General features: G+C 42.4%; 4 protein-coding genes across 4 annotated transcripts in view; 2 read left to right on the top strand and 2 right to left on the bottom strand.

Annotated features, from left to right (window-relative positions):
• The window catches only part of ngs (notochord granular surface), a 9,750-nt gene extending 695 nt beyond the window's left edge, over nt 1–9,055 (bottom strand). Inside the window, exons 1-10 of the mRNA XM_086060607.1 lie at nt 8,875–9,055; nt 2,080–2,396; nt 1,849–2,011; nt 1,628–1,777; nt 1,435–1,554; nt 1,169–1,264; nt 953–1,087; nt 781–891; nt 257–367; nt 54–178 (exon numbers count right to left, since the gene is read on the bottom strand). Coding sequence (XP_085916733.1) covers nt 54–178; nt 257–367; nt 781–891; nt 953–1,087; nt 1,169–1,264; nt 1,435–1,554; nt 1,628–1,777; nt 1,849–2,011; nt 2,080–2,267 — 1,199 coding nt within the window. The 5' untranslated portion in view covers nt 2,268–2,396; nt 8,875–9,055. The remainder of the gene's footprint in view (nt 1–53; nt 179–256; nt 368–780; nt 892–952; nt 1,088–1,168; nt 1,265–1,434; nt 1,555–1,627; nt 1,778–1,848; nt 2,012–2,079; nt 2,397–8,874) is intronic.
• ccnc (cyclin C) lies at nt 2,939–10,085 on the top strand. The gene is made up of 12 exons (XM_086060609.1): nt 2,939–3,083; nt 3,833–3,939; nt 4,586–4,670; nt 4,796–4,865; nt 5,823–5,874; nt 5,966–6,021; nt 6,365–6,400; nt 7,161–7,252; nt 7,353–7,420; nt 7,515–7,594; nt 8,953–9,071; nt 9,143–10,085. The coding sequence occupies exons 1-12, from the start codon at nt 3,052–3,054 to the stop codon at nt 9,195–9,197; spliced, it is 852 nt and encodes a 283-aa protein (XP_085916735.1). The 5' UTR covers nt 2,939–3,051; the 3' UTR covers nt 9,198–10,085.
• A 332-nt stretch (nt 10,086–10,417) lies between these two features.
• faxca (failed axon connections homolog, metaxin like GST domain containing a) lies at nt 10,418–15,758 on the top strand. Its single transcript, XM_086060608.1, has 6 exons — nt 10,418–10,856; nt 11,766–11,901; nt 12,283–12,479; nt 13,413–13,630; nt 13,700–13,816; nt 13,895–15,758. The coding sequence occupies exons 1-6, from the start codon at nt 10,603–10,605 to the stop codon at nt 14,200–14,202; spliced, it is 1,230 nt and encodes a 409-aa protein (XP_085916734.1). The 5' UTR covers nt 10,418–10,602; the 3' UTR covers nt 14,203–15,758.
• Nucleotides 15,759–16,953: 1,195 nt separating this feature from the next.
• pou3f2a (POU class 3 homeobox 2a) lies at nt 16,954–21,206 on the bottom strand. The gene has a single exon (XM_086061828.1). The coding sequence runs from the start codon at nt 19,731–19,733 to the stop codon at nt 18,594–18,596; it is 1,140 nt and encodes a 379-aa protein (XP_085917954.1). The 5' UTR covers nt 19,734–21,206; the 3' UTR covers nt 16,954–18,593.
• Between the last annotated feature and the right edge of the window lie 1,768 nt (nt 21,207–22,974).

Consider the following 22,974-nt stretch of genomic DNA (forward strand, 5'->3'; position numbering starts at 1 on the left):
TGTACATGGACAAAAGTATTGGGTCACAGCTAAATGGGATTTTTTCCCCTAACCTGTATGTGGTAATCTCAATCTCAAGTGCCATTTTGATGTTGAGTAAATCCTGATATTCGCGGAGATGCAACGCAATCTTCTTCTTGATCACGTTCAGGTCCAGTTTGAGGGCTTCAATGCGTTCCTGCCATGTAAAAAAAACCAACATATTTTTAGAAATTATTTTTAGTGGCAAATGGCAGAATCCATCTACTGTACATGCCTGGAGCTCATCTTCTCTCTTCTTGTATTTCTCCAAAGAATCTCGGATCAGAGTGTCCAAATGTGCGTTTCCGCTCTTTAATGCGTCCAGTTCTTGTTCCTTGTTGAGAATCTTCACATCGACAAAAACAAAAAAACGTATCAATCGCGGGCAGTCGCTATCAGAAGTACTGACTTAAAATTGTAATGTAAATGTAAAAATTATTTTTAAAAAATCATGAAATTGCATTAATTTATTCCTACTTCCAGTTCATCTTAATTTTTTTTTTTTTTGGTCCAATCAAATTTCATTCTCCATGTTGCCATGTCAATCTAATCTGCCTAAGACCTTTTCTGTCTTCTGGTTGGTCAGAGCAAAACCAACTACAGCCAATTTTGACTAGCAAAATACAAACACACATTTAAGCATCACTTTGAAAAAGGATTTATTATTACTTGTTAAATATGGATTGTAAACCGTTTCATATGATTTATGTGGGAGGGTTTTGTTTTTTTTGAAGCAAATCAACCATACGGAATACTCACGTCCTTCTTGTAACTACCCAACTCCTCCCTCAAACCTCGGACGCCGTGGACGCGTTTGGCGGATGCGTGGCTCAGGTCCTCAAACTTTGCTTTGTACCAAGTGTCCATTTCCTGCAGGAATTCAATGTTAGTACAGAAGGACACCGGCTGTGCCGCCATGAAAACAGCCCACCTGCAGGTTTTTGGCCGCAATGCAGGCGTACTGAGATTGGATCTGCCTGAGAGCCGACGAGAGGTCCGGGACGTCGAAAGACGGGTCGATCTTGGAGTTGGCCGAGTAGATCTTTTGCAACAGCTCCTCGATTTCCTTTTTATTTTTAATGACATCGACAAAAATGTCACACAAAACTGAACTTTGTTAGAAAACGATTTGGACTCATGTCGTGACCTCTTTGTGAACCCTCTGCAGGAACGTGAGTTCCATCTCCAAGTTGTCCAAATGTTTCTCCAGGCTGAGACGTGCTGAAGTCGCTTTATCCACCTCCTGTTATACAGTAAAAGCAACACAAATTCTGCCTGGCAACAAGTGGCCGATCAAATAAGAATAAAAAAAAAAAAAAGGGGGCCATATAAAGATGCTGCAGCTATAGATTATTTCTTAATCTTGATTATTGCTTCATTTTAAAAACAAATACAATAAAATCGCTCTGTTACCGGGCGGAGATCGTCGATCTCGCTCTCTGCCCTTTTCCTAGCTTCCACTGTCTCTTCATATTTGGTCTTCAACGGGTCCAGCTGGGCCAACATGGCCTCCTTGGCAGCCAAAGACGAGTCCTGCAGAGAGCAGACAAATAAATGAGCGTGTATATTCAAAGGTATGTATTCGATTGTTGTTGGTCTTGCTCACCCTCTGAGCTCTGATCTGATCAGCAGCCCGGTTGAGGTCCCTCAGCTGGCAGTCGTACAGCTGCCTGAGTCCCGACGGGCGGACATGTTGGCCCCTCAGGGACTCGATTTCAGCCTCCAGCATGTTGTTTTTGGACTCTAATGTACGAACCTACGCACGGCAACAAAAAATAATCATTTTTACATACAGCACAAAAAAAAAAAGAGTTACAGAATGCCGACCTTTTCGATGTATGCTGCCAAACGGTCATTGAGGGCCATCATCTCCTGCCTCTCGCCAGTCCGGGTCACCAAGAAAGCCTGGTTCTCTACCGAAGCAACATCTAAATCCAGCTTTGGTCCGAGGCCCGTGGACGAGCCATAGCACAGGGCGCCCACGCTGGCACTGCCCAAAAGACACATTATACAAATGCTTCCAAATAGATTGAAGAATTTTCTTCAAAAGTGAGCAACCTGATTTGGTGAGACCTTTCAGATAAGCCCTTCCGCCCTCTCTGGGTGAGGCTTGCAGACCGGTGTTGCCTCTCCTGACCTGTTGCGGATGCGCTGTACAACTGAAGTTGGTAGACGGCCGGCACATCCACGAGGGCGCTGTCGAACTGACGACGGTAGGAAGACATCCTGTCTGGACTGGAGCTCATAATGTTGATTCTTCTGCGGGTCTCTCACGACTTGGACTGGCACCAGTATGAGGATGGTCCTTATATTATCGGCCCTTCCCTGGAATTCTGCCGGAATGCCGGAGCTGCCCGGCCTCTGCGTGACATCACCTGCAAGCAAAGCATTTATCGAGGTTATGCCAAGCAAGTGACACAGATGATAGATTGACCTCATAATTAAACGACGGGTTGACCTAATGTGACATTCCGATGTGATTATTATTTTATTAATTTCCCAAACCACTAGGTATTATTATTATTATTATCATTATTATTACTCACAAAGCACGAAATAATGTTTCTATATCAACTTGACAAACATATAAATAAATAAGACTGAGGCCAAAAAGGTAGAGCACAATTTACATTGGAGAATTACTAGTATTATTATTTTTAATTCAGAAGTATGTTTTATGGATTGATTATTTAATAGTAATGATAGCAATGCAATCTTAATCGATTAAAAAACATAATATAAAATTAAATAATAACATAATATATACATACAAAAACAATAATAATAGTAACTCTATAGTCAATTTAAACTAGCAGACCCCATTCTTAGATTATTTTAAAAAACAATTTCAATTTTTTTTGTTTTTTTTGTCTTTATAAACTAAAAGTGACACGCGGAACCTTTGTTTACCTTACCTCACACGTTCCCCCCGGAATGTTTTTTGCGTTACTCCAGTGTTTCCGGCGTCCACTCTTTTGCAGTAAATTAACGCAAATTTAAAGTGTTCTCTTCTGCCTCGTCTTGTCCGCAATGGCTGGAAACTTCTGGCAAAGTTCTCACTAGTAAGTTTGAAGCAACGAGGCGGACACGAAATGTTTTTATCGCCGTAGCTGCCGTCTATTTCTCGGGGCCTAGCATTAGCCGCGCGGAAGCTAGCCGCCACTCTCGAACTCTTCCTAGGAGGCAAAATGCGATTCTCTGACTCCAAATGCGACTATTTACGCTTTGAAAGTCAACGTCACTTTTTTACCCTGAATGTTAATTTGTTTGAAACAATCGGTTGTGCTTAGTAACAGCTAAGAAAAAAGGCTACCGGTGGTTATGTCAACATTGTACGCTTAATTGACATATTTTGTGCTAATGAGCATGGCTGTGTTTGGAATTACTCCTTAGCAACTGGAGTGACAAGGGACGCACTGAAATCCCTTTTTTTCACAGGCTGAGTACTCAAGTACTGCTACTTGGTAATGTTATCTATTTCAGTTGAAATGAAAATCAAGCTGGTGATGTGTCAATGTATGTGTTTGGTTAATTCTGAACACAGCCGTATTCCCAGCTATAAGAGGGTGTGCACACTTGTGCAACCACATTATCTTCTCCAAGTCAAAACATCACTGAGACCACTAGCTGATGTGAATCCTGTATGTAATTTCATGCACACCATGCAGTGTTCCAAAACCAGTTTTCCAATCGGTACATAAGTGAACGATATAGTTTGCAATATGAAAATTGCTCTTTAGTGATGATGGAGTGAAAAATTGGGAAGACATCGTGCGACGTGGCTGAAATGCTCAATTTTGTCTTGGCCAAGTCTGCAGTGGGTGCTGGACAAGCAGGACCTCATGAAGGAACGACAGAAGGACCTCAAGTTCCTTTCTGAGGAGGAATACTGGAAGCTGCAGATCTTCTTTGCCAACGGTGTTTACATTCTGTCATACTCCGCAAACTCAACAGCGCAAACAACAATCCATTCCATGTTCAAAAGAAAACTGAATTCAAAATATTATTTCAATTAATTTGAAATAGGTTTCAAACCTAATTTGATTTTTTTCCCCTACCAATATGGGTTAGTTAGAAATATTTCTCAAAATGAATTTCAAATATTTTTTCAACTTGAAATCTTTGTTAAAATGTATCTTGAATTTGAAATATGTGAGTTTAATTAAAAAAAAATAAATCGTAAATCAGTTATTGTTTTCATTTTAAATATTTTTCACATTAATTTGCGATCTCTTTCAAGTTGTTTTGAAGTTTTTAGGCAATTATTGTATTAGTTTAAAATTAGCAAAATTTGCTTTTTTTTTAAAAAATGTTTAAAATGCAATATTTTTGAAATATTTAATTTATATATATATATTATTATTATTAATAATAATTTAGACACATTTATCATATTCATTTGAAATATATTTTAAGTTACATCAAAATATTTCTCGAGTTAATTTGAACATATTTAGCTTTTTAATGAAAATGTATTTAAATTATACATTTTTCAGCGATTTATTTTGTGTCGCCAATTTTGTGCTTGATTGACTGTAACGTTCAACTGTTGTGCTCTTGTTAGTCATTCAGGCTTTGGGAGAACACTTGAAGCTGAGGCAACAGGTTATCGCCACCGCGACGGTCTACTTCAAACGCTTCTATGCAAGGTAAGCTCCGGGCGCGATAATCAGAATGTCTGAAATATTTGATGATCAAATGCGACGTTGGCGCTATGGCACAGAATTTGTGTGGTTTCAAGCTAACGGGTTTTTTTTGTTTTGCCTCTCGGCAGATATTCACTGAAAAGTATCGACCCAGTTCTCATGGCTCCGACCTGTGTTTTCTTAGCTTCCAAAGTGGAGGTATGGAAACTTGCAACAAAATACTGTTAAGTCCTCACTTAAAAGAAAAAAAAAGTTGGTACAAAGAAAACGATTGTATTTTTTATAATTGTTTATATTGTATTTTTTCCTTATTATTATTATTATTATTATTATATATATATATATATTATTTTTTTGAAATTGCAACTTTTTTGTATAATAATTTTGTTCTCATAAAAATTCAGACTTTTTTTGTTATACATTAATCCTAATAAAATTCTAATTTTCACAAATTATATATAAAAAAATATATATATATATTCAATTACTAGTAAAACTTCACTTTCCTCATGACAACCATTATTCACACTTAATATTTAAGATTAAGATTCACCTAAGTGGGGCGAAATTCATTCTCCGCATTTGACCCATCCCCGAGGGGAGCGGTGAGCAGCAGCAGCGGCCGCACTTGGGAATCTTTTGGCGATCTAACCCCCCAATTCCAACCCTTAATGCTGAGTGTCAAGCAAATTGGTCCAATTTTTAGAGTCTTTTGGTTTTACCCGGCCAGGGATTGAACCCACGACCTCCCAGTCTCAGGGCGGACACTCTACCACTAAGGCCCACTGAGCTGTTTTTAATTGTCTGGAAAAGAATGTTTCCTTGTAATTCGTGTATGCAATGCCTTTCTGTACGATTACATCTTTACCTTCATTAAATGAACACAAACCTTTTCTCATATTTAGTAAATATCTCATTTTGTTATAAAATGTGAACTTTATTCTTCAAATATAACCCCTTTATTCTTAAAATATTATGAGTTAATTCTGGTAAGTGGATATATTTTTCCTGATAGTATATATATTTTTTTTAAGTTTCTTAAAAATAAATAAATAAATAAATATATATATAATATGACTATTCCTAGTAAATTTGTAACTTATAAAATCTGAAGTTTTTCTTCCCGTAATCTTATGACTTTCTTCTCATCCGTAGGAATTTGGAGTAGTTTCCAACACGCGGTTGATCTCTGCAGCCACATCTGTGTGTAAGTCAACACAAATTAATAGTCGAACCGTTGGCATTTAATGCACGACATGTTGTCGCCCCCCCCCCCCCCCTCTCTCTCTTCAAACTAGTGAAAACAAGATTCTCATACGCCTTCCCAAAGGAGTTCCCGTACAGGATGAGTCACGTAAGTAAATGCACACCACGCCTATGAAAGGATCTGTGACATGTTCGCTGTGCATGTAAAGCTTTATTTATAGCGCCAGTGTTTGTGTAGTGACGAGGACGGGCAGCAGGTTGCTAAGACTCCTTGGATGTCATACGCAGACGCCATAATAACGACGGCGTCAGCGACAACGGCCACTCAGTTAGTTAAGCGAAGGTTGAAATAAGTACTTGAAAAATGAAAAAGATGAGAGGCTCGTGAGGGTTAACGTTGCATCTCGCGCTCGTACAGCAAATGGCCGCTTCATTTCGTATTTAGTCATTCGTAATTGTTGACTTTGCTCATAATTGTGTTGTCTTTGCAGATATTAGAGTGCGAGTTCTACCTGCTCGAGTTGATGGTGAGTTGCATGTTTTTGTGACGATATGGAATGGTGGACAAATCTCATCATATTTCCGGTATTGTAGGTTTGTTTTGACCGACAGTGTGACATTAATATTGAGGCGTAAAAAGAAGCGTGTCAAAGCGATGAAAATCGTGACTTCATTAGATAACTCACAATAAATTGAAAATTGTATATCTGTTCTGAATGTCCAATAAAAAAAAAGTCAAATGTTAAACTAATAGAAATATCGCTGCATCTTTTAGTCATTGATAGTCATTTTATAATTCATAAAATTTAGTTAAAATTAAAAAGATATACTATACTGTAAAAAAAAAAAAAAAAATTGTGATATTGATTTGTGTTGGTCATTTTTCTGCCACTAGATGGCATAATTGCATTTGTAAGACAGTGACAGCTGTGCATTTTTCTTTTCATAATAAGAGCTATCTAATCTTTAACACGAAGTAACTTGTGATATTTTACACATTTTTAAAATGGTAAAATACAGTATCTCCACAAATATATGCATTCTAATAAAATGTATTGCTGCAACATTTTGACGTGGGCGCGTCTGCTGCCTCGCGGCCGGAAATCCCCAGTTCAGGCTTTCCATCATTAATCGCACGTTAAAAAAAAATTTGTGGCGTAACTTAAAATGAATGCACTAATTTCAACACCCCTAGTTTCAAGCAGTATAAAACAGTTGACCCAGGCAAAAAAGGTATATCATGTTTGCGTGGAAGGGGGTTAGCAGCTGCTGTGTTTTGCGTTTCAGGACTGCTGTCTGATCGTGTACCACCCATACAGACCACTTCTGCAGTACGTGCAGGACATGGGCCAGGAGGACATGCTGCTGCCGCTGGCCTGGTCGGTCTCATACTTTTTTTTTTTTCTTCCATTTTTTATGTCTATCGTCCCATTTTTTGCAGCGATTTGTAGCATCGTTCTCCACCATGTCTCTCCCCAGGCGCATCGTGAATGACACCTACAGGACCGACCTGTGTCTGCTCTACCCTCCCTTCATGATCGCCCTGGGTGCGTACGACCGGTGACCCCCCCGCTACCCCCCCCCCCCCTCTCTCTCCAAGTCAGTCGTATTGACGTAGCTTGTTGTTTGCCTCCATCCAAGCGTGTCTGCACGTGGCCTGCGTGGTGCAGCAGAAGGACGCCAGGCAGTGGTTTGCAGAGCTCTTCGTGGACATGGACAAGGTTGGACTCGCACGCGCACGGGGGAAAATAGTTGTCCAAAAAAATGGCTGCGGGTTGTATTTGTCCCATACCGAAAAGGGTGATCGTATATATTATAGATTGGGCATTAATAATTCAACAATGTGGTCGAAGCAAAGAACAGAACGTCCGAGACACACGCATGACATAACTGCTCTTCATTTGGTCCATAAAGTGAGCCGGTTCACTTTTTTATTTTCCAAATCGCTTCTATCTTATATATGTCTATATCAAACTAAAAATGGTGTCTTATCTTGTCACGTTCTTATTTATCTTAACTTTTTTTTCATAAACTAATGTGGTATCCTGTTTTCAGTTAATTATATATATTTAAAAAATACAAAACAAATGGTGGTATAGCTTAAAAAAATAGTTAATTAAAATTTTAAAAGGTTTGTGTTTGATACATTTTCATGTTACAAGAATTCACACTGCTTTTTTAAAATTTTAAATGTATTTTTTTAATAATACACATTTTCACCCAGAAGTTTTAAAGTATCAGAATTGTTTTAATTGACCACACCAGTTAATTAAAAAAATACGAAGATAAAATACATTTTAAAAATTAAATCTTGAAACAAAATTATTTTTTATTGTTAATTTCTTCAAAAGAAAAATGAGAAATAAAATGTGAAAAAAAATCTGGGAATTCAACTTTTTCTCTCTCAATTTTTACCATTGAACTTTATGGGGAAAAATGATTGTATGACATTTTGTTATTTTTCTTGTTTCTCTTTCTTTTGTATGCTAAAATTCACACTTGTACACTTTTTTCCAATAGGTTTTAAGGTATCAGATTTTTTTTATTGACAATATACCACACCAGTTAACTAAAAAAAATACAAAAATAAAATACTTTTTAAAAATTAAATAAATGTAATATCTTGAAACATTATAAAGGAAATTTTTGTTAATTTCTTTAAAAGAAATATGATCGAAATGAAATATGAAATAACAAATCTTGGAATTCGTCCTTTTTTCTCTCACAATTTTTACCATTTAACTTTTTATTTTAGATTTTTAATGGAAACATTTTTGTATGACATTTTGTGACATTCAACATTTGCCATGTATCCTACATTTGTTCTTTTTTTTCTTGTTTCTCTTTCTTTTGTATGCTAACATTCAACCACAAAAAAAAAAGAAAAGACATCTTTGTCAAACTTTTTTTTAAATTACTTTTTTCCTCCATTTGTTTTAATTTTATACTGCATATATAGTATCATGCACCAAACGTTTTTGAATGACCTGCGGTAACGCACGCATTTCAGATACTTGCAAGTGGGACGTTCATCATCCGTCATTATCCTTTTCGGACTTCAATGTTTTCCTGTGTTCAGATCCTGGAGATCATCCGCGTCATCCTCAAGCTGTACGACCAGTGGAAGAACTTCGATGACCGCAAGGAGATCGCCGCTGTGCTCAACAAGATGCCCAAACCCAAACCGCCTCCCAACAGGTACATTCGGTCGTCACAAAATGGCTGACACGACAAAATAACTGACCGTTTTTATTTGTTGTTGTTCCCAGCGAGAACGATCAGAGCTCCAACGGCAACCAAAGCAACTCGTACAACCAATCGTAGCGCCGGCACAGAAACCCCCCCCCCCCCAAAAAAAGGCAGTTGGGACGTCACATTAGACTTTGACCCCCCCCCCCCCCCCCCTTCTCTGAGATACGGTTGCAGTCAAAAAGCGAGAAGGGATGATGCCGATCGCAATGATCATCCTGATGTCCTTGAACGTCACATAGGAGGCCACTCCCATCAACAACAAAACTTGATCACAACTCTGGATGTGTGTGTGTGTGTGTGTGTGTGTATTGCTCAGGGTGCAGCAGTATTGTCCACTAGGAATAATGTGATCCTTTCAATACCCACCTCTGTTTTGTAAATACACTCACGTTCGTTCAATCATGATTCCACTGTTTTTTTTCTTCTTAGATTTGATGCTTTTCCCCTCCAACTAAAATAGAAGCTGTTTTGTTTGTAAATTTTTTTTTTTGCATTATTTAATTATGGAATTGATAACCTGTGCACAAATGTGTGAATGTGTAGTTTTGCAGTGCGCGCGTACTAACGTCAAGGTACATTTAAAGCCTTACAAAATGAAAGCTGCTGATTTTAGAAAGGACACGGCGTTCCATTTCGGGGTGTAAATTATAAAAAGTTGTTTCTTTCCGGTGGAGGATTTTGCCACACAGTCCTGAAGCGTGTTGGTTTCCTTCCTTGGTGACATTTTACTCATTTGTGCTCTGAAGTCACAGAGAGAAATGCAGCATTCCTTAACAAGAGGGGGAGGGGGGCACTTAACTGCATTCTGGCAGTGTCCATCTGCTACATGACTGTTGTTCACTTGAGTATATATATATATATATATATAAAAGGGCTTTCTTTCACCCTACCGGAATATTCCGTTACCTGAAACTGTTTTGTCTACTTGAATATTATGCTAATAAAATGTTTGGTGTACAAGGTTGTCACTTTCACTCAAAAGTGAAGATTACAAAAGCAAAGGCGGACCATTTATCATCTGCGCTTGCCTGGACTTTGACGTCACTGTTTGTGTAAAACTCGAGGAAATGCTAAACTGGGGTTGGCCTTCACAATAAAGTGACAAATCCTTCAACAAATGCCACAGAGATGACTCTGTACTTAAAACGTGTACAGATACATGTGGTAAGAAAGACTATGTGTGCTCTTTAAGTAAAAGCTTTTAAAGAAAACTTGTAATGTTAAATTAGACATCAGTACAGTACAGTATTTCACTTTTAATGCAAAAGGCCCAACCGGAAGCCCCCGGACTGACGCGCCCGCCTTGACGCTCCCATCGAGGAGGAGGAAGAAGAGCTCCGCGGTGTCGTGGAAGAGCTCGCAGCGGGGACGAACCGCGGCCGGGGTGCTCGTCGTGTCCGCCGGCCTGCCGCCGTCGACCCCGCGGCACCCATGAGGCCGACAGCGAGGCGGAAAGCGGCCGCGGACGGCCACGAGCATGTGCTGCTGCTGGCAAGTGGGCTTCGCCTGGACGCGGTCGTGCGCGGTTGACCTCGGCCGCAGCCAGGGCGTCTCGGCCGGCGGGAAGCCGTCGTTTTATGGGGCCATCGTCGCCCTTCCCCTGGGCGGCGACCGCGGCGCGATCATGTCGGCCTTGGGCTCGGATTCGTGGTGGCGGAAGACGCTCTATCTGACCGGAGGAGCTCTGCTGGCTGCCGCTGCGTATTTGCTGCACGAATTGCTGGCCGTCAGGTAAAAACACACGAGGGGGAGGAGTGCTGCTGTTTTCCACTGGGGGGTGGGGGGGGGGGTGTTATTACTTATGTTAACAGGTTGGGCGGGGGGGGGGAGAGCGGAGTCTGCGTGAAGAATATGGACTCGTGAGTGGGCGGTCGTGACGTACCCCCCCCCCCCCCCCACACACACACACACTGCACTATACATGCTACATAAGATCAATGTTACCTTTTCTAAGCTGTTTTGCATTGTGTGTTAGCATCAGGCAAGTGAAAGGAAATGTTTTGTGGTTGTTTAAAATACACAATACAACCCTAATATCTTGCATTTTTTAACAAGGCAAGTAACAAGTGTTTGTAAGGGTGTAAAACTGCCAAGATAGCAATGCTATTAATGTTAGCCCATTAATGGGTTTTCTTATTATGTGTTAGCATCAAGACAATTGACACTCATTAGACAAAGGTATGTGGTTTGGTTAAATACCCAGCAAAATTGTAGTTATTTTTTTATTTCGAGTATTACACTAAACTTCAAATGCGGTCAAACAATTTATACATTCATTATTTTGTATAGTCTGTGACCACTGCACGTGCCCTTTCCACACTGATGCGTGTCTCCTCAGCGAGTAGGCTGCTTTTCCCCTGCAAGGATTCACGTGACACATTGCATGTCACGTGACCACTGCTTATTATTTTTGACAAGCCAAAGGGGGCTGTCTATCAAATGAAGAGAGTGACAACATGGAGGATAGCACAAAAAAAACTGCCTCTTTAGAGAAGTAGTAAAAATTTACTAATTGATCTTTTAAATTGATTTGATATACAAAACTAAATCATGATACCATTGCATGTCTCTTATCGTACCCATTTGTTCGTTATTATGGTTGCAAAGTTCTACATCTCCGTGTGTGTTTGCTTGGCCCAGAAAAGAAGACGAGTTGGACTCGACCGATGCCATTATTCTGCATCAGTTCTCCCGGCCCAAAAGCGGAGCCCCGTCGCTGTCCCCCTTCTGCCTGAAGACGGAGACGTACCTCCGCATGGTGGACCTGCCCTACCGGGTAGGACGCGTTCTCGCTCGGATTAAAGAAACGGTCAGAAGTTTTAGTCGTGTCAGGTTGACAGACGGGAGTCACGGTGGACTCTTGATGCCTGGAGATGACATTGCGATCGGCAGTGAGAGCGGGTGAAGGAGAAACCGCGGGTACACGTGTGAATGAAGGGGCGGACGGGACGGTGAGGTTACAAGGGGGGACCTGGAAAGTGAATTCAAAGTTTGTTGCTTACTACGTTATACATATTTGAAGATCAGATGGCTGCTTTAGAGTGCCTCATTGTTGGCCATGAGTGCGCGCGCACGCCATGCTGAGGAAAGTGGAAGTGTGAGAAGTGCAGAAAAATGATCAATGTGGGCTAAATGTCATTTTCTCCCCCGTTTGCAGAACTACTTTGACGGGAAGCTGTCGCCGCAGGGGAAGATGCCATGGATCGAGTACAACCACGAGCGCGCGTGCGGCTCCGACTTCATCATCGACTTCCTGGAGGAGCGGCTGGGCGTGAGCCTCAACAAGAGCCTGACGCCGCAGGAGAAGGCCGTGTCCCGCGCCATCTCCAAAATGGTGGAGGAGCACTTCTACTGGTGAGTACGCTCTTACATGCTACTCCATGGCCATTAATGTTGCACCGATATCATTTTTGGGGGGCCCTGATACAGATTCCGATATCCAGCTGTGCAGTATCAGCCGATGCTGGTACCGTACATATATCAGGCCGTTTGGAAAAAAACAACATATAAGTGTAGTGTAATTCTAAATAACTGCATACTCACTTAGCTATCATGGCACGGTCACAAATTCTGACAATCGTAAAAAAAAAATATTTGACCATGCATGGAAGCTAAACCTTTGAAAAAATTATTTTGAAACCCTGACTCCTATAAAACACAGTCGCAAATTCTAACAGCTAAATTTAGCAATGCAATTTAGTGACTGCTGTGAAAAATTGTGACGTGACGTGCATGGAAGGCAAACCCGCCTTTGAAGCCTTGACTCCAGAAACCAGAAATCGCACTTTCTAACAGCTTAATTTGTCAATGCAATTATGTGACAGCTGTAAAAAAAAGAAAATAAAAAAAACCTGTTTTGTAACTTTGACTTCTTTAAAAACCCAAAGTCAAATATTTTGACAGCAATTTTTCAACTCAATTTTATGACAACTGTAAATAAGTCATGACCATTGTATCGAAGCCAAACCGTCCTTTGAAACTTTCCTCCTTTAAAACCCAAGGCCACACATTCTGACAGCTGAATTTTTTAATGCAATAATGTAACTGTTAAAAAAAATTGTGACGCTACATGGAAGCCCAAACCTCCTTTGAAACCCACAGTCACACATTCTGACAGCTGAACTTTTCAACTCAACTTTATGACAACTGTAAATCAATTGTGATCCTTCTTTGAAACCTGACTCAAAAATGACCAATTAATAGGAATGAAATCATTTCAATGGATGTAACGTAGCTGTCAAATGCGTTACAAGCATGGTCAGGTGACCTCCCCGTCCGCGCCCACAGGACCATCGCGTACTGCCAGTGGGTGGACAACCTGGAGGAGACGCAGAAGATGTTGTCCGTGAGCGGGCCGCTGAGCGAGCTGCTCAAGTGGATCCTGAGTCACGTGACCGGCGGCATCGTCAAGCGGGAGATGTACGGCCACGGGATGGGACGCTTCTCCAAGGAGAAAGTCTACGCCATGATGGAGAAGGACATGCGCACGCTGGCCACCCTGCTAGGTATGACAATAGCTCATGACTGCCCTCCTGTGGTGAAAATGAGCACTGCATGTTTCTGTTGCATCACAGGCAATAAGAAGTACCTGATGGGTTCCAAGATTTCAAGCGTAGATGCCACCGTGTTCGGTCACCTGGCGCCTGCCATGTGGACTCTACCCGGAACACGACCCGAGCAGCTCATCAAAGGTGAGCGAGGCCGACCTCTCGTGACATCATGTGACGTAAGACGAGCTTAGCGAGCGTCTCGTGCGTGTTGTCGTCCAGGCGAGCTGATCAACTTGGCCATGTACTGCGAGCGAATTCGCCGCCGCTTCTGGCCCGAGTGGTTCGTGGACTTGGAGGACTTCCGCTACGAGCACGCGTCCGAGAGCGGGGCGTCGCCCTCCGAGCTCGCCGACCTGGGCCTCTACTCCCGCACGGACACCTTCCAGGACGACACGCACTCGGACCGCAGCGCGCGCACGCCGCCGCCGCCGCCGCCACTGTCGCCCGGCAGCGACCCGACGGGGATTTCGTTGTACGACTCTGACATGGACACGGAGTGCTCGGAAATGGAGTCGCTCAAGTGTTGACCAAAGTTGAAAAGTAGTTCAAATTTGAGAAGTAACTCGTCCGCGTGGTCGTGCGCTGCAGCTACTTGTGTGTGTTACATTACCGTATCCATGGCAACTATTTGCGACCATTGTTGACCCTTGCGCAGGCAGGATATGAAACTACACCAGATTCATATGGACAAATGCTTTTAAGTGTAAATACATACAGTATATACATATATATGTATATAAAGATTAGAGTCATCTGTCAATTTATTTTGTCGAATCGGATAAACAAGTTTAATTTCCATCCCTTTATTTAAAACCAATGTTTGTCTTATTTTTTACAAACCAAAGCAGTAACCGAATTATTAGGATTGTTTGGCCTTGGCGGAGGTCTTCGCCCCATTACAGTGCTGTTTTTGTTCTTTTATGATTTGTTTTTAAGATGTACAAGTAGATAAAAACGATGTTAGTCACTCAAAGTGTCATGCTGACAATTTGTGACCCGCGAAGCTTCAAAGATGGCCGCTCCGTTATGTGCATTTGTCATTCAGCAGATGTGCATGGAAAGAGTCGTGGGAATGTAGTTGTGGAGCAATCGAGGTACAACGAGGCACTCGAAAGTCTCGGTTGTCAAGTTTTTGTTTTTCTGTCTCCCCGTCATTTCCGCTTTTCTCACTGTGGCGTGCGCGCACTCGCGGCTGACAACGAGGCGCTCCAACGCAGCCATGCAAGCATAATACCCGAAGGAATGACCACAAAAAAAAGTGGAAATTGTGAAAAACAGTTGAAAGCTATATTGCCACAAGTCTAATATTTTGAATTTACTTTTAATGTTTACATCCTTGCCTTATGCCACCCGTATTTGGCCTTGTGTGGGGAAATCTTTTTTAATTTATATTATTTTATATTTTTATTTATATTTGACTATCATTGTAAATACTTTTTAAAAATAATTTTGCTTTATTATTTTTTTAATTTAAATATATATTTTACTAAATGTTTTTTTTATTTGGGTAACCTGGTTGGTTACATTTGTTTCGTAAATGTATTTATTGATTTGTAGCTTTATTTGTGACTGTATTTTTCCCAGTTGTCAATAAGCGAAATTGTAAACTTCTTTGAACACGTCGTCACTATGTGTCTGCAAGGTCAACTGTCGTGAGATTTAGTTAGTGGTGGTATCGAGAGTGGGGGAGAAAAAAAAAACATTTGACAGGGACCCACTCCTGCTTGTAGTCCATAGAGCCATGACATCATCTTCTATGTTGTGTGTGCATTGTGTCATCTCATTGACTGTAAATACACACTATGGAAAGCTGAGCATTTCTTCTGAATGATATGCTTTGCTATCCAGAAGGTCAATGTACTAGTACGCTTTGTGGCCTCACTAGTATCGCACTTGTGTCTTATTTGTAACGTGCCCTTCCCACCCCAGCATTGCTAGTGCCACTTTTGACCTACTTGTGTGACCTTGACGTATATCATGGATATGGAATAAATGCTCAGTCAGACTGATTCTCATAAACGTGTGTCATGATGTAACGTTATGAATGTATGTAGAGGTAATGGATTAAATATGTGTGATTTTACTATTGCATCATTTATCGGCGCCTTTACAAAGAATGCTAAGTTGTAAATTCAACTACGGTTTTACACTGCGCTCCCACAATATCGCATCTATTTTTAAGGAGTTTTACAGTTTACAGGTAAATCAGAATGGAGAGTTGCAAGCTGTACGTGCAGTACCATTTTTTGCCACAACATGCCAGGGCAGCACTGAGCCTTACTATACATGGTCGTTTTTTTTAACGTCGTCGTTTAAAAAACAACACTTTACTAAACATGGTCGTTAAAAACCCCAAAAAATGGTGGGCTTGGGTAATTTGTGCCAATGGCACAACTGTCCCTAAATTATGATTTACTCTATATTACTTTATTGTATTTGATTGTTGTAAACTGCATTCTTACATTTGATCACTAAAATTATGTGCCATTCTTAATTTTTTACCAAAATTCATCATTCCACCAGATACAAAAGGAAGACGGACAGGGTTTCAACTCCTCGAGGAGTTGGAAATGGCAGTGAAAGAGGGGAAGATTGATTGATTTGTTATTCCCTAAAGTAAATGTCATTCATGGATTTCCCCTCACTCATTCAAGTTAAGTGTTGCTTTGGCAAATCCTGCTACAGACTAAACAATAAAAACATTCGATTTGGCTTGATAAACGAGAAATTAAAAGACTTAATTCTTCAACCGCTTTCGTCGGCGTCCCCAAACTACACGAATGTACCGCAACGCTCCACTGCGTGGCGCTCGTCGCATGCTTCTTTTAAACATATGACGTCATGTTCCCGGAACGACAAGGTGAGTCAATCCACAGCGGAAATACGTCACACTCATAACCAATTGCGGGCAAAATAATAAGAATAATAATTATTTTTTCAATTGGGTAATTATACTGATTATTTTGGTCACATGTCAACAATGTTGTTATTGCCATAACTTTCAAAAACGTCCCCCCCCCTAGTCAAACTATAGTGCTATTAAATTATTTTGAATTCGTCACAAAACTGCAAACATTTAAATCAAAATTTAAGATGCAGTTTTTTTTGTGAGATTTGCATATTTTTCATACTAATCCAATTTAAATACAGTACCTCAAAATGTATTGAAAGTCACAATCACCAACATTAAAATAATATTAATAGTAATAATAATAATAATAATAACAACAACAATAATACGACCAACGTTCTTCTGCAGATTAATAAGCACCAACGTGTCATAGAAAACAAATAGGATTTAATGACAAAAAAGCATGTAGAAATTGTGCAATTGTTGATTTGTTCTTTTTTTTTCTTCCTCGTCACAGATTTCAGGTCGATAAGTGTTTTGTTTTGGTTTTGCATTCATGACCTCCCGCAAGGCAGAAACTCAAATTTAGCATTGAGGCCACAAGAGAGGATTCACTGCGGGCCTGTTATGAAAAAAAAAAAAAATCCCACGATTATTACGCTTTATATCATGAATATTATAAAAGTTTGCTGGGAAAATTCTGTTCATACATTCAGAGAGCTTCGTTGAACGTCACACAGGTTTCAAAAAGACATTTTCAGCAGGAGATTTCAAACCTGCACGCCAGCCTCCGTGTAACCTTGTCCTCATCAGATAAGCTTATGTAAATCACAGTAGCACAAGAACGTGTGTGTGTGTGTGTGTGTGCGTGTGTGTGTGTGTGTTGGCACAGACTGACAAATATACAAAAACGAACCCTGTACAAAAACAAATCAACAAATGATGCGATACATCCCACAAAGAGTCTGGGTGAATGTATGAGTTGTACAGCTGGTATACAGGAGGACATGTTATTCAGATTGTTTTGTAATCATTATTACTATTTATATATATTATTTGTTTGAATTAACGTCCTCCATCTTCATAGGAGAGGAAGGCATAAACGGGTTGAATTGCTTTTGGAGTCACACAGATTTTTTTTTTCTTGCTTAGAAAAAAAAAGTACAGAAATAACAAACATCAAAAACACACTGCACACAAAAAGCTTTAAAGTCTTTCCAGTATTATTATTATTATTATTATTAACATTATTATGTTACTATTATTATCATTAATTTATTATACGGAATGGATGCATTGCTGATAATATTGTTGCAATCACTATCCTTGCCTCTTTATTCAATAAAATCTTATTATTAGCTTTCAACGTTTTCGTGCGTTCAAACTGAACTAAACGAATACAAAAGAACCATAATAAAAACGTGCTAGTAATTGTCAAGTAATAATAATATCAATAAGAATATGCTGAGCAATATTTACATTTAACTATGGAACTAAAATGAACCTTTAAATAAGAAATAAAAACAAAACAAAAACACAACAAACAAAATAAATAATTTAAACAATAATAATACTAGTAATAATAATAATAATAATAATAATAATAATAATAATAATAATACTGCAGTTGCTGGCAAAAGAACAGGCAGGTGTCTGCAGCTGTTGGAACCCCTGTTGCTTTTGTTCCACGCAAAGATGGCGTTTATTTACCCACTTTTTTACTCACTGCGGTTCCCCCAGCCCACGCGAGAACATTCCCCCCTTCTCTCATGCCCAACCCCCGTGGACACGTCCACAAACGACGCCTTTCTCTTTGTGTGTGAGTGTGTGCGCGCGTGAGAGTGCGCACAATTTGGCAGGGTGACGCACAAAAGGCGTTTGCTTGGCTCCCTGCACGGCAGCATGAAGCACGTCCCGTACGAATAATGAATAAGAAGGAGAATACATCCCATAATAGTCCGCAGCGCGAATTCAGGAGCATCCGTCCACGTTTGTAAATCCCACTCGTATGTCCTCGCAATATCAATTTTAGAAAAAGAAGAGGTGGGGGGGTATTAAGGGGAGAGGTCACTGCACCGGGGTCTGTCCTCCGTGGTGCGGGGGGCTGTCCCCGTACATGTCCTCCCCTCCCGGCAGGGCCCCCCCGATGGGCGTCATGCGCTTCTCCTTCTGCCTCCTGTTACAGAACCAAACCCGGACCACCTCCTTCTCCAGCTGCAGGCTGTCCGCCAGCGAAGTGATCTCGGCCGCGCCGGGCTTGGGGCACTTGAGGAAGTGGCTCTCCAGGGCCCCCTTGACGCCCACCTCGATGGAGGTCCTCTTTTTCCGCTTGCGGCCCTGCGCGGCGATCTTGTCCAGGCTGGTGGGGCTGCCCGAGGTGGAGTCGGCCTCCTCCAGCCACTTGTTCAGCAGCGGCTTGAGCTTGCACATGTTCTTGAAGCTGAGCTGCAGCGCCTCGAACCTGCAGATGGTGGTCTGCGAGAAGACGTTTCCGTACAGGGTCCCCAGGGCCAGACCGACGTCGGCTTGGGTGAAGCCCAGCTTGATGCGCCGCTGTTTGAACTGCTTGGCGAACTGCTCCAGCTCGTCCGAGGTCGGCGTGTCCTCGTCCGAGTGGTCCTGGTGCTGCGGCGGCTGCGGGGGCGGCCCGCCTCCGTGGTCGCTCAGGTGCGGGCTGCGGCTGTGCTGGTCGTCGTCCCGACCCAGCGGGTGGTGGTGCGCGTGCGGGTGCGCGTGATGGTGCTGCTGCATGCCGCCTTGCTGCTGCTCCCCGCCGCCGGGCATCAAGCCGAAGCCGGACTGCGCGTAAAGCAGCCCCTGGCCCTCAGACGTCGCCATGGCGGGGATGTGCGCGGAGGCGGTGCTGCCGGCGCGCCATGCTCTGGCGTCGTGATGGTGTCGCGGCTGCGCGTCGCCGCCGGAGTCGCGCAGCTCGTCGCGCTCGGGTTTGACGTCCTGCTGCTCCCCGAGCGGGCTGGGCGGCCACGGGGCGCCGACGTCCCCGTGGTGAGACAGCGCCGCGATCCACTGGTGCGCGTGGCTGAGCGGGTGCGCGCCGTAGTCGTTCTGGAGCAGGGCGTGCGCGTCCCTGTACTGCTGCTGCTGCTGTTGTTGCTGCTGCATGGTCCCGGACTCCGACTGCGGCTGCGGCGGAGGGCTGCCGGGGCTGCTGAGGACGCTGAAGTGGTTGGACGTGGCGGTCGCCATCACCGCCCGAGTGGGGAGTAGGAGGGGGGGTGGGGGAGTCAGGAGGAGGCTGCAGCCTTTGACGGGAAAGCGGCGCGGGGCAGCCAGGCGTCTCTCTCCAGCATCTCCGGGGCGCTGTGCCAAGGGGACGCGGGCAGAGGCGCGCACCTGTGGTCCGCCTCGCTCCGCTCTTTATTGGCCGAGAGTGGCTGACACATGTGGTTACCCCTGACAGCACCCCGCTCATTGGTCACGGGAGATTGTGCACAAGCCCCCCTCATCCCATCCCCTCGGCCCCACAATACTACGAGCGCTCCTGCAGCGTGCTGGAGCTCACTACGGCGGAGCAAGAGTGTAAACACACACACACGCACACACACACACACAAGGCTCGCTCTCATTCATGCTGCCCTGCTGGGATTGATCACCTGCCAATCACTTACCGGGACAACCGCTCACAACTATCATTTAACTTCAGTCTTCAAAGACATGCTGTAATCATTCACTCATTCCTTTCAGCCTATAGGGCTGGACTGGCACAAACAAGCAGCCCTGGCATTTTGACTTAAACTCCTGACCACCACTTCAGTTTGCTGTCTATTATGTTGGGGGATTAATGCGCTGCTTCCTCTATATTGTGAGTTGGTCTCCTGGGCTAAAGTGGAGGAAAACAACAATGAAATAGTACCGCAAAAGATGCCGGCCCATCGGGCATCTGCCTTGAATACCAGATGGCCAGTCCAGCCCCGATTCTTCCTATAATAGAGTTAACTAAAAAGTCCACTACCTGCGATTAGCGAATATAAGGAATGAGACACATTGCTGGAATCATTCCCTACTCCCAAATCCCTAGAGGGACTTTTATAGCTACAATGGACAATACAGTGTAGTCATCAGGCAAATGAAAAATAGTTTTGGAACATTCACGTACGGTTAATTACGTCATTACTGTTGCTAATTACATCGTAAAATACATAAAATAGCAAACTCGCTATCAAGGGAGCGATTCCAAACACAACCTATATGCTAATCATTTAAACCCAACCCAAAAACTCAGTCCAAATATAACAAAAAATACTAGACATACTTTACTTGTTGTTTCTAAAATGTCGTACATGAAGGTGCTCAGTTTCAAGTGATGTCAACTGAATTTGTACAAAAGTCGGAACCCAACATAATGTACAATAATTGCAGTAACGATAAATACAGCGGTAACTTAGCATGCCGTATTCTGCGCACTGTTTGCAACCTTGAACGTACTTTTCCTCCTGAAACTCCAAGTCATTTTGACATTGAGGTACCCATTAAAAATATGTGGAATGGACATCGGGCCTTGTGGAACGCCACCAGTTTTTCACAGGCAATTTTGACATTTAGGTATAGTACATAAAAAATGTGCGGACTAGATATCGAGTCTTGTGAAACAGTCAGCAGTTTTGCAGACAATTTTGACATTCAAGTAAAGTACATTAAAATTATGTGGACTGGACATCGAGCCTTGTGAAACACCACCAGTTTTTCACAGGCAATTTTGACCGGTTGAGCACATTAAAATGTGTGGACTGGATATTGAGCCATATGCAACATCAGCAATTTGCTTCTATCACGGCAAATTGTGCTCTTAACACCAGCAGCAGGGTTCTTGAGTTTACAATGGAGTTCCGTCCCAATGGTTGCCAAGTTTGCATGCACTCCAGCTTCCTCCCACATTCCAAAAACATCATTGAAGATTCACCTAAATTGCCCACAGGAATACTTGCTGGCCTCAATTGATTGCCTCTCATCCAAAGTCAGCTGAGAGAAAAACAAAATGGATGAATGAAAATCGCCCCTATACACCCTTAAAACTGCTAGGTTAAAAATAACTCAAAATGGTGAAATAGCTAATCCAGCGCTGGGTCCAAAATTAACCAAGCCAATGCGGGATTATTTGAACCCAGCGAATTGGGTTGAGGAAATGACCAAGCAAGATTTTGACCCAACAAGGGGTCCTAACTACCCACAATGATAAGTTAAAGCGACCAGGAAATGGGTTACCAGCAACCCAGAAAATCCAATCTTCAACCCAATCTGTTTAAAATCTACCTAGCATTGTATTTTTTAGTGGACCACATTCAAGTACCATGTGCAAAGTGAATTAAACTTGCAGAGCAAAGTTGAACATTTCAGCGCTATAAAGGAATATTTGGGATATTTAGCAAGCATTGGAGCTGGAGACAGACTTCCAGCTGGCTGCGCTGTCCAGAGAGACGAGCTGCATGCTTCCAAGGGCCTTTTGCCCCGTTGCCATGGCGAGGGCGCTGAATGGAACAACAACGCCCACGTCACAGCTGCAATCGCTCTTCTTCTTCTCCTTGCCGCCTTCCGAAAGGGCCCATTGGGGGCCGCGCGTTGGGGACAAATAACGGGCAGGGAGGGAGGGAGAGTGTTTGGTGAGGGCAGCGAGGGGCTAAACAGAAAGGAGCCCGCAGTGCCCTCCTCCACCTGCTTGTTGGCTAAACTTTGCGATGGAGGCATGCTGTTGTCTCACTAAGCCCACTGAGGAGGAGGGAGGAGGGAGGAGGGAGGAGGGAGGAGGGAGGAGGGAGGAGGGAGGGGTATAGGATTTGTTTTGGAACTACATCCCTTTGTCACAACATTAGGACCAATTTAAAGGGGAAGTCAACCCCCCAAAAATGTTTTTTGGCCAATAATATGTTCTATGCATCCCCACTAGTTTAAATACGGTATTCTGGTTAATATTGCGTTTGTGTAATATGAGTTATGCAGCAAAATCCAGCTGTTTTTGTCCATCTGAGGGGGCGGCCATTTTCGACTGAAGATGACATCACAGATGCTCAGGGCTCAGACAACGACCAATTACAGCTCACCTGCACTGAAAAAATAGTTTAATTGGAATATATATATATATATAAATATATATATATATATATATATATATATATTTTTTTTTTTTAATTAATTAATTTATTTTTTCTTGAAAACTTCTTGGGTGGTGGCCAGTTTACTTGGGTGGCCCGCCCAAGTATTAACATGGTGTGGGAAACACCATCATTGGCAGTCATTGGTGATGTGAACAACGTAAACAAACAATCATTGTGGTCATTTACACGATTTTAAATCGTTCTCGAGAAAAACATGATGACTTGTAGTCGTAAATTGGTCTTCAACAGATACGAAGAGGTTAAACGAATCCCGAAGGACAAAATGATAAATGTCATATTTAACCTTCAAGTGTTCATATTTAGTCATCTACACGCGT

Source organism: Leptonotus elevatus, chromosome 18, assembly GCF_054856555.1.
Source record: "Leptonotus elevatus isolate MCC_2025b chromosome 18, RoL_Lele_1.0, whole genome shotgun sequence".
Classification (NCBI taxonomy): domain Eukaryota; kingdom Metazoa; phylum Chordata; class Actinopteri; order Syngnathiformes; family Syngnathidae; genus Leptonotus; species Leptonotus elevatus.

Coding starts and splice junctions, on each gene's coding strand:
- pou3f2a (XM_086061828.1), bottom strand. CDS start 19,733: ATGGCGACCGCCACGTCCAACCACTTCAGCGTCCTCAGCAGCCCCGGC.
- ccnc (XM_086060609.1), top strand. CDS start 3,052: ATGGCTGGAAACTTCTGGCAAAGTTCTCACTA. Junction 3,084..3,832: donor TTCTGGCAAAGTTCTCACTA/GTAAGTTTGAAG, acceptor GTCTTGGCCAAG/TCTGCAGTGGGTGCTGGACA. Junction 5,875..5,965: donor CTCTGCAGCCACATCTGTGT/GTAAGTCAACAC, acceptor TCTTCAAACTAG/TGAAAACAAGATTCTCATAC.
- faxca (XM_086060608.1), top strand. CDS start 10,603: ATGTGCTGCTGCTGGCAAGTGGGCTTCGCCTGGACGCGGTCGTGCGCG. Junction 11,902..12,282: donor TGGTGGACCTGCCCTACCGG/GTAGGACGCGTT, acceptor CCCCGTTTGCAG/AACTACTTTGACGGGAAGCT. Junction 13,817..13,894: donor ACCCGAGCAGCTCATCAAAG/GTGAGCGAGGCC, acceptor GTTGTCGTCCAG/GCGAGCTGATCAACTTGGCC.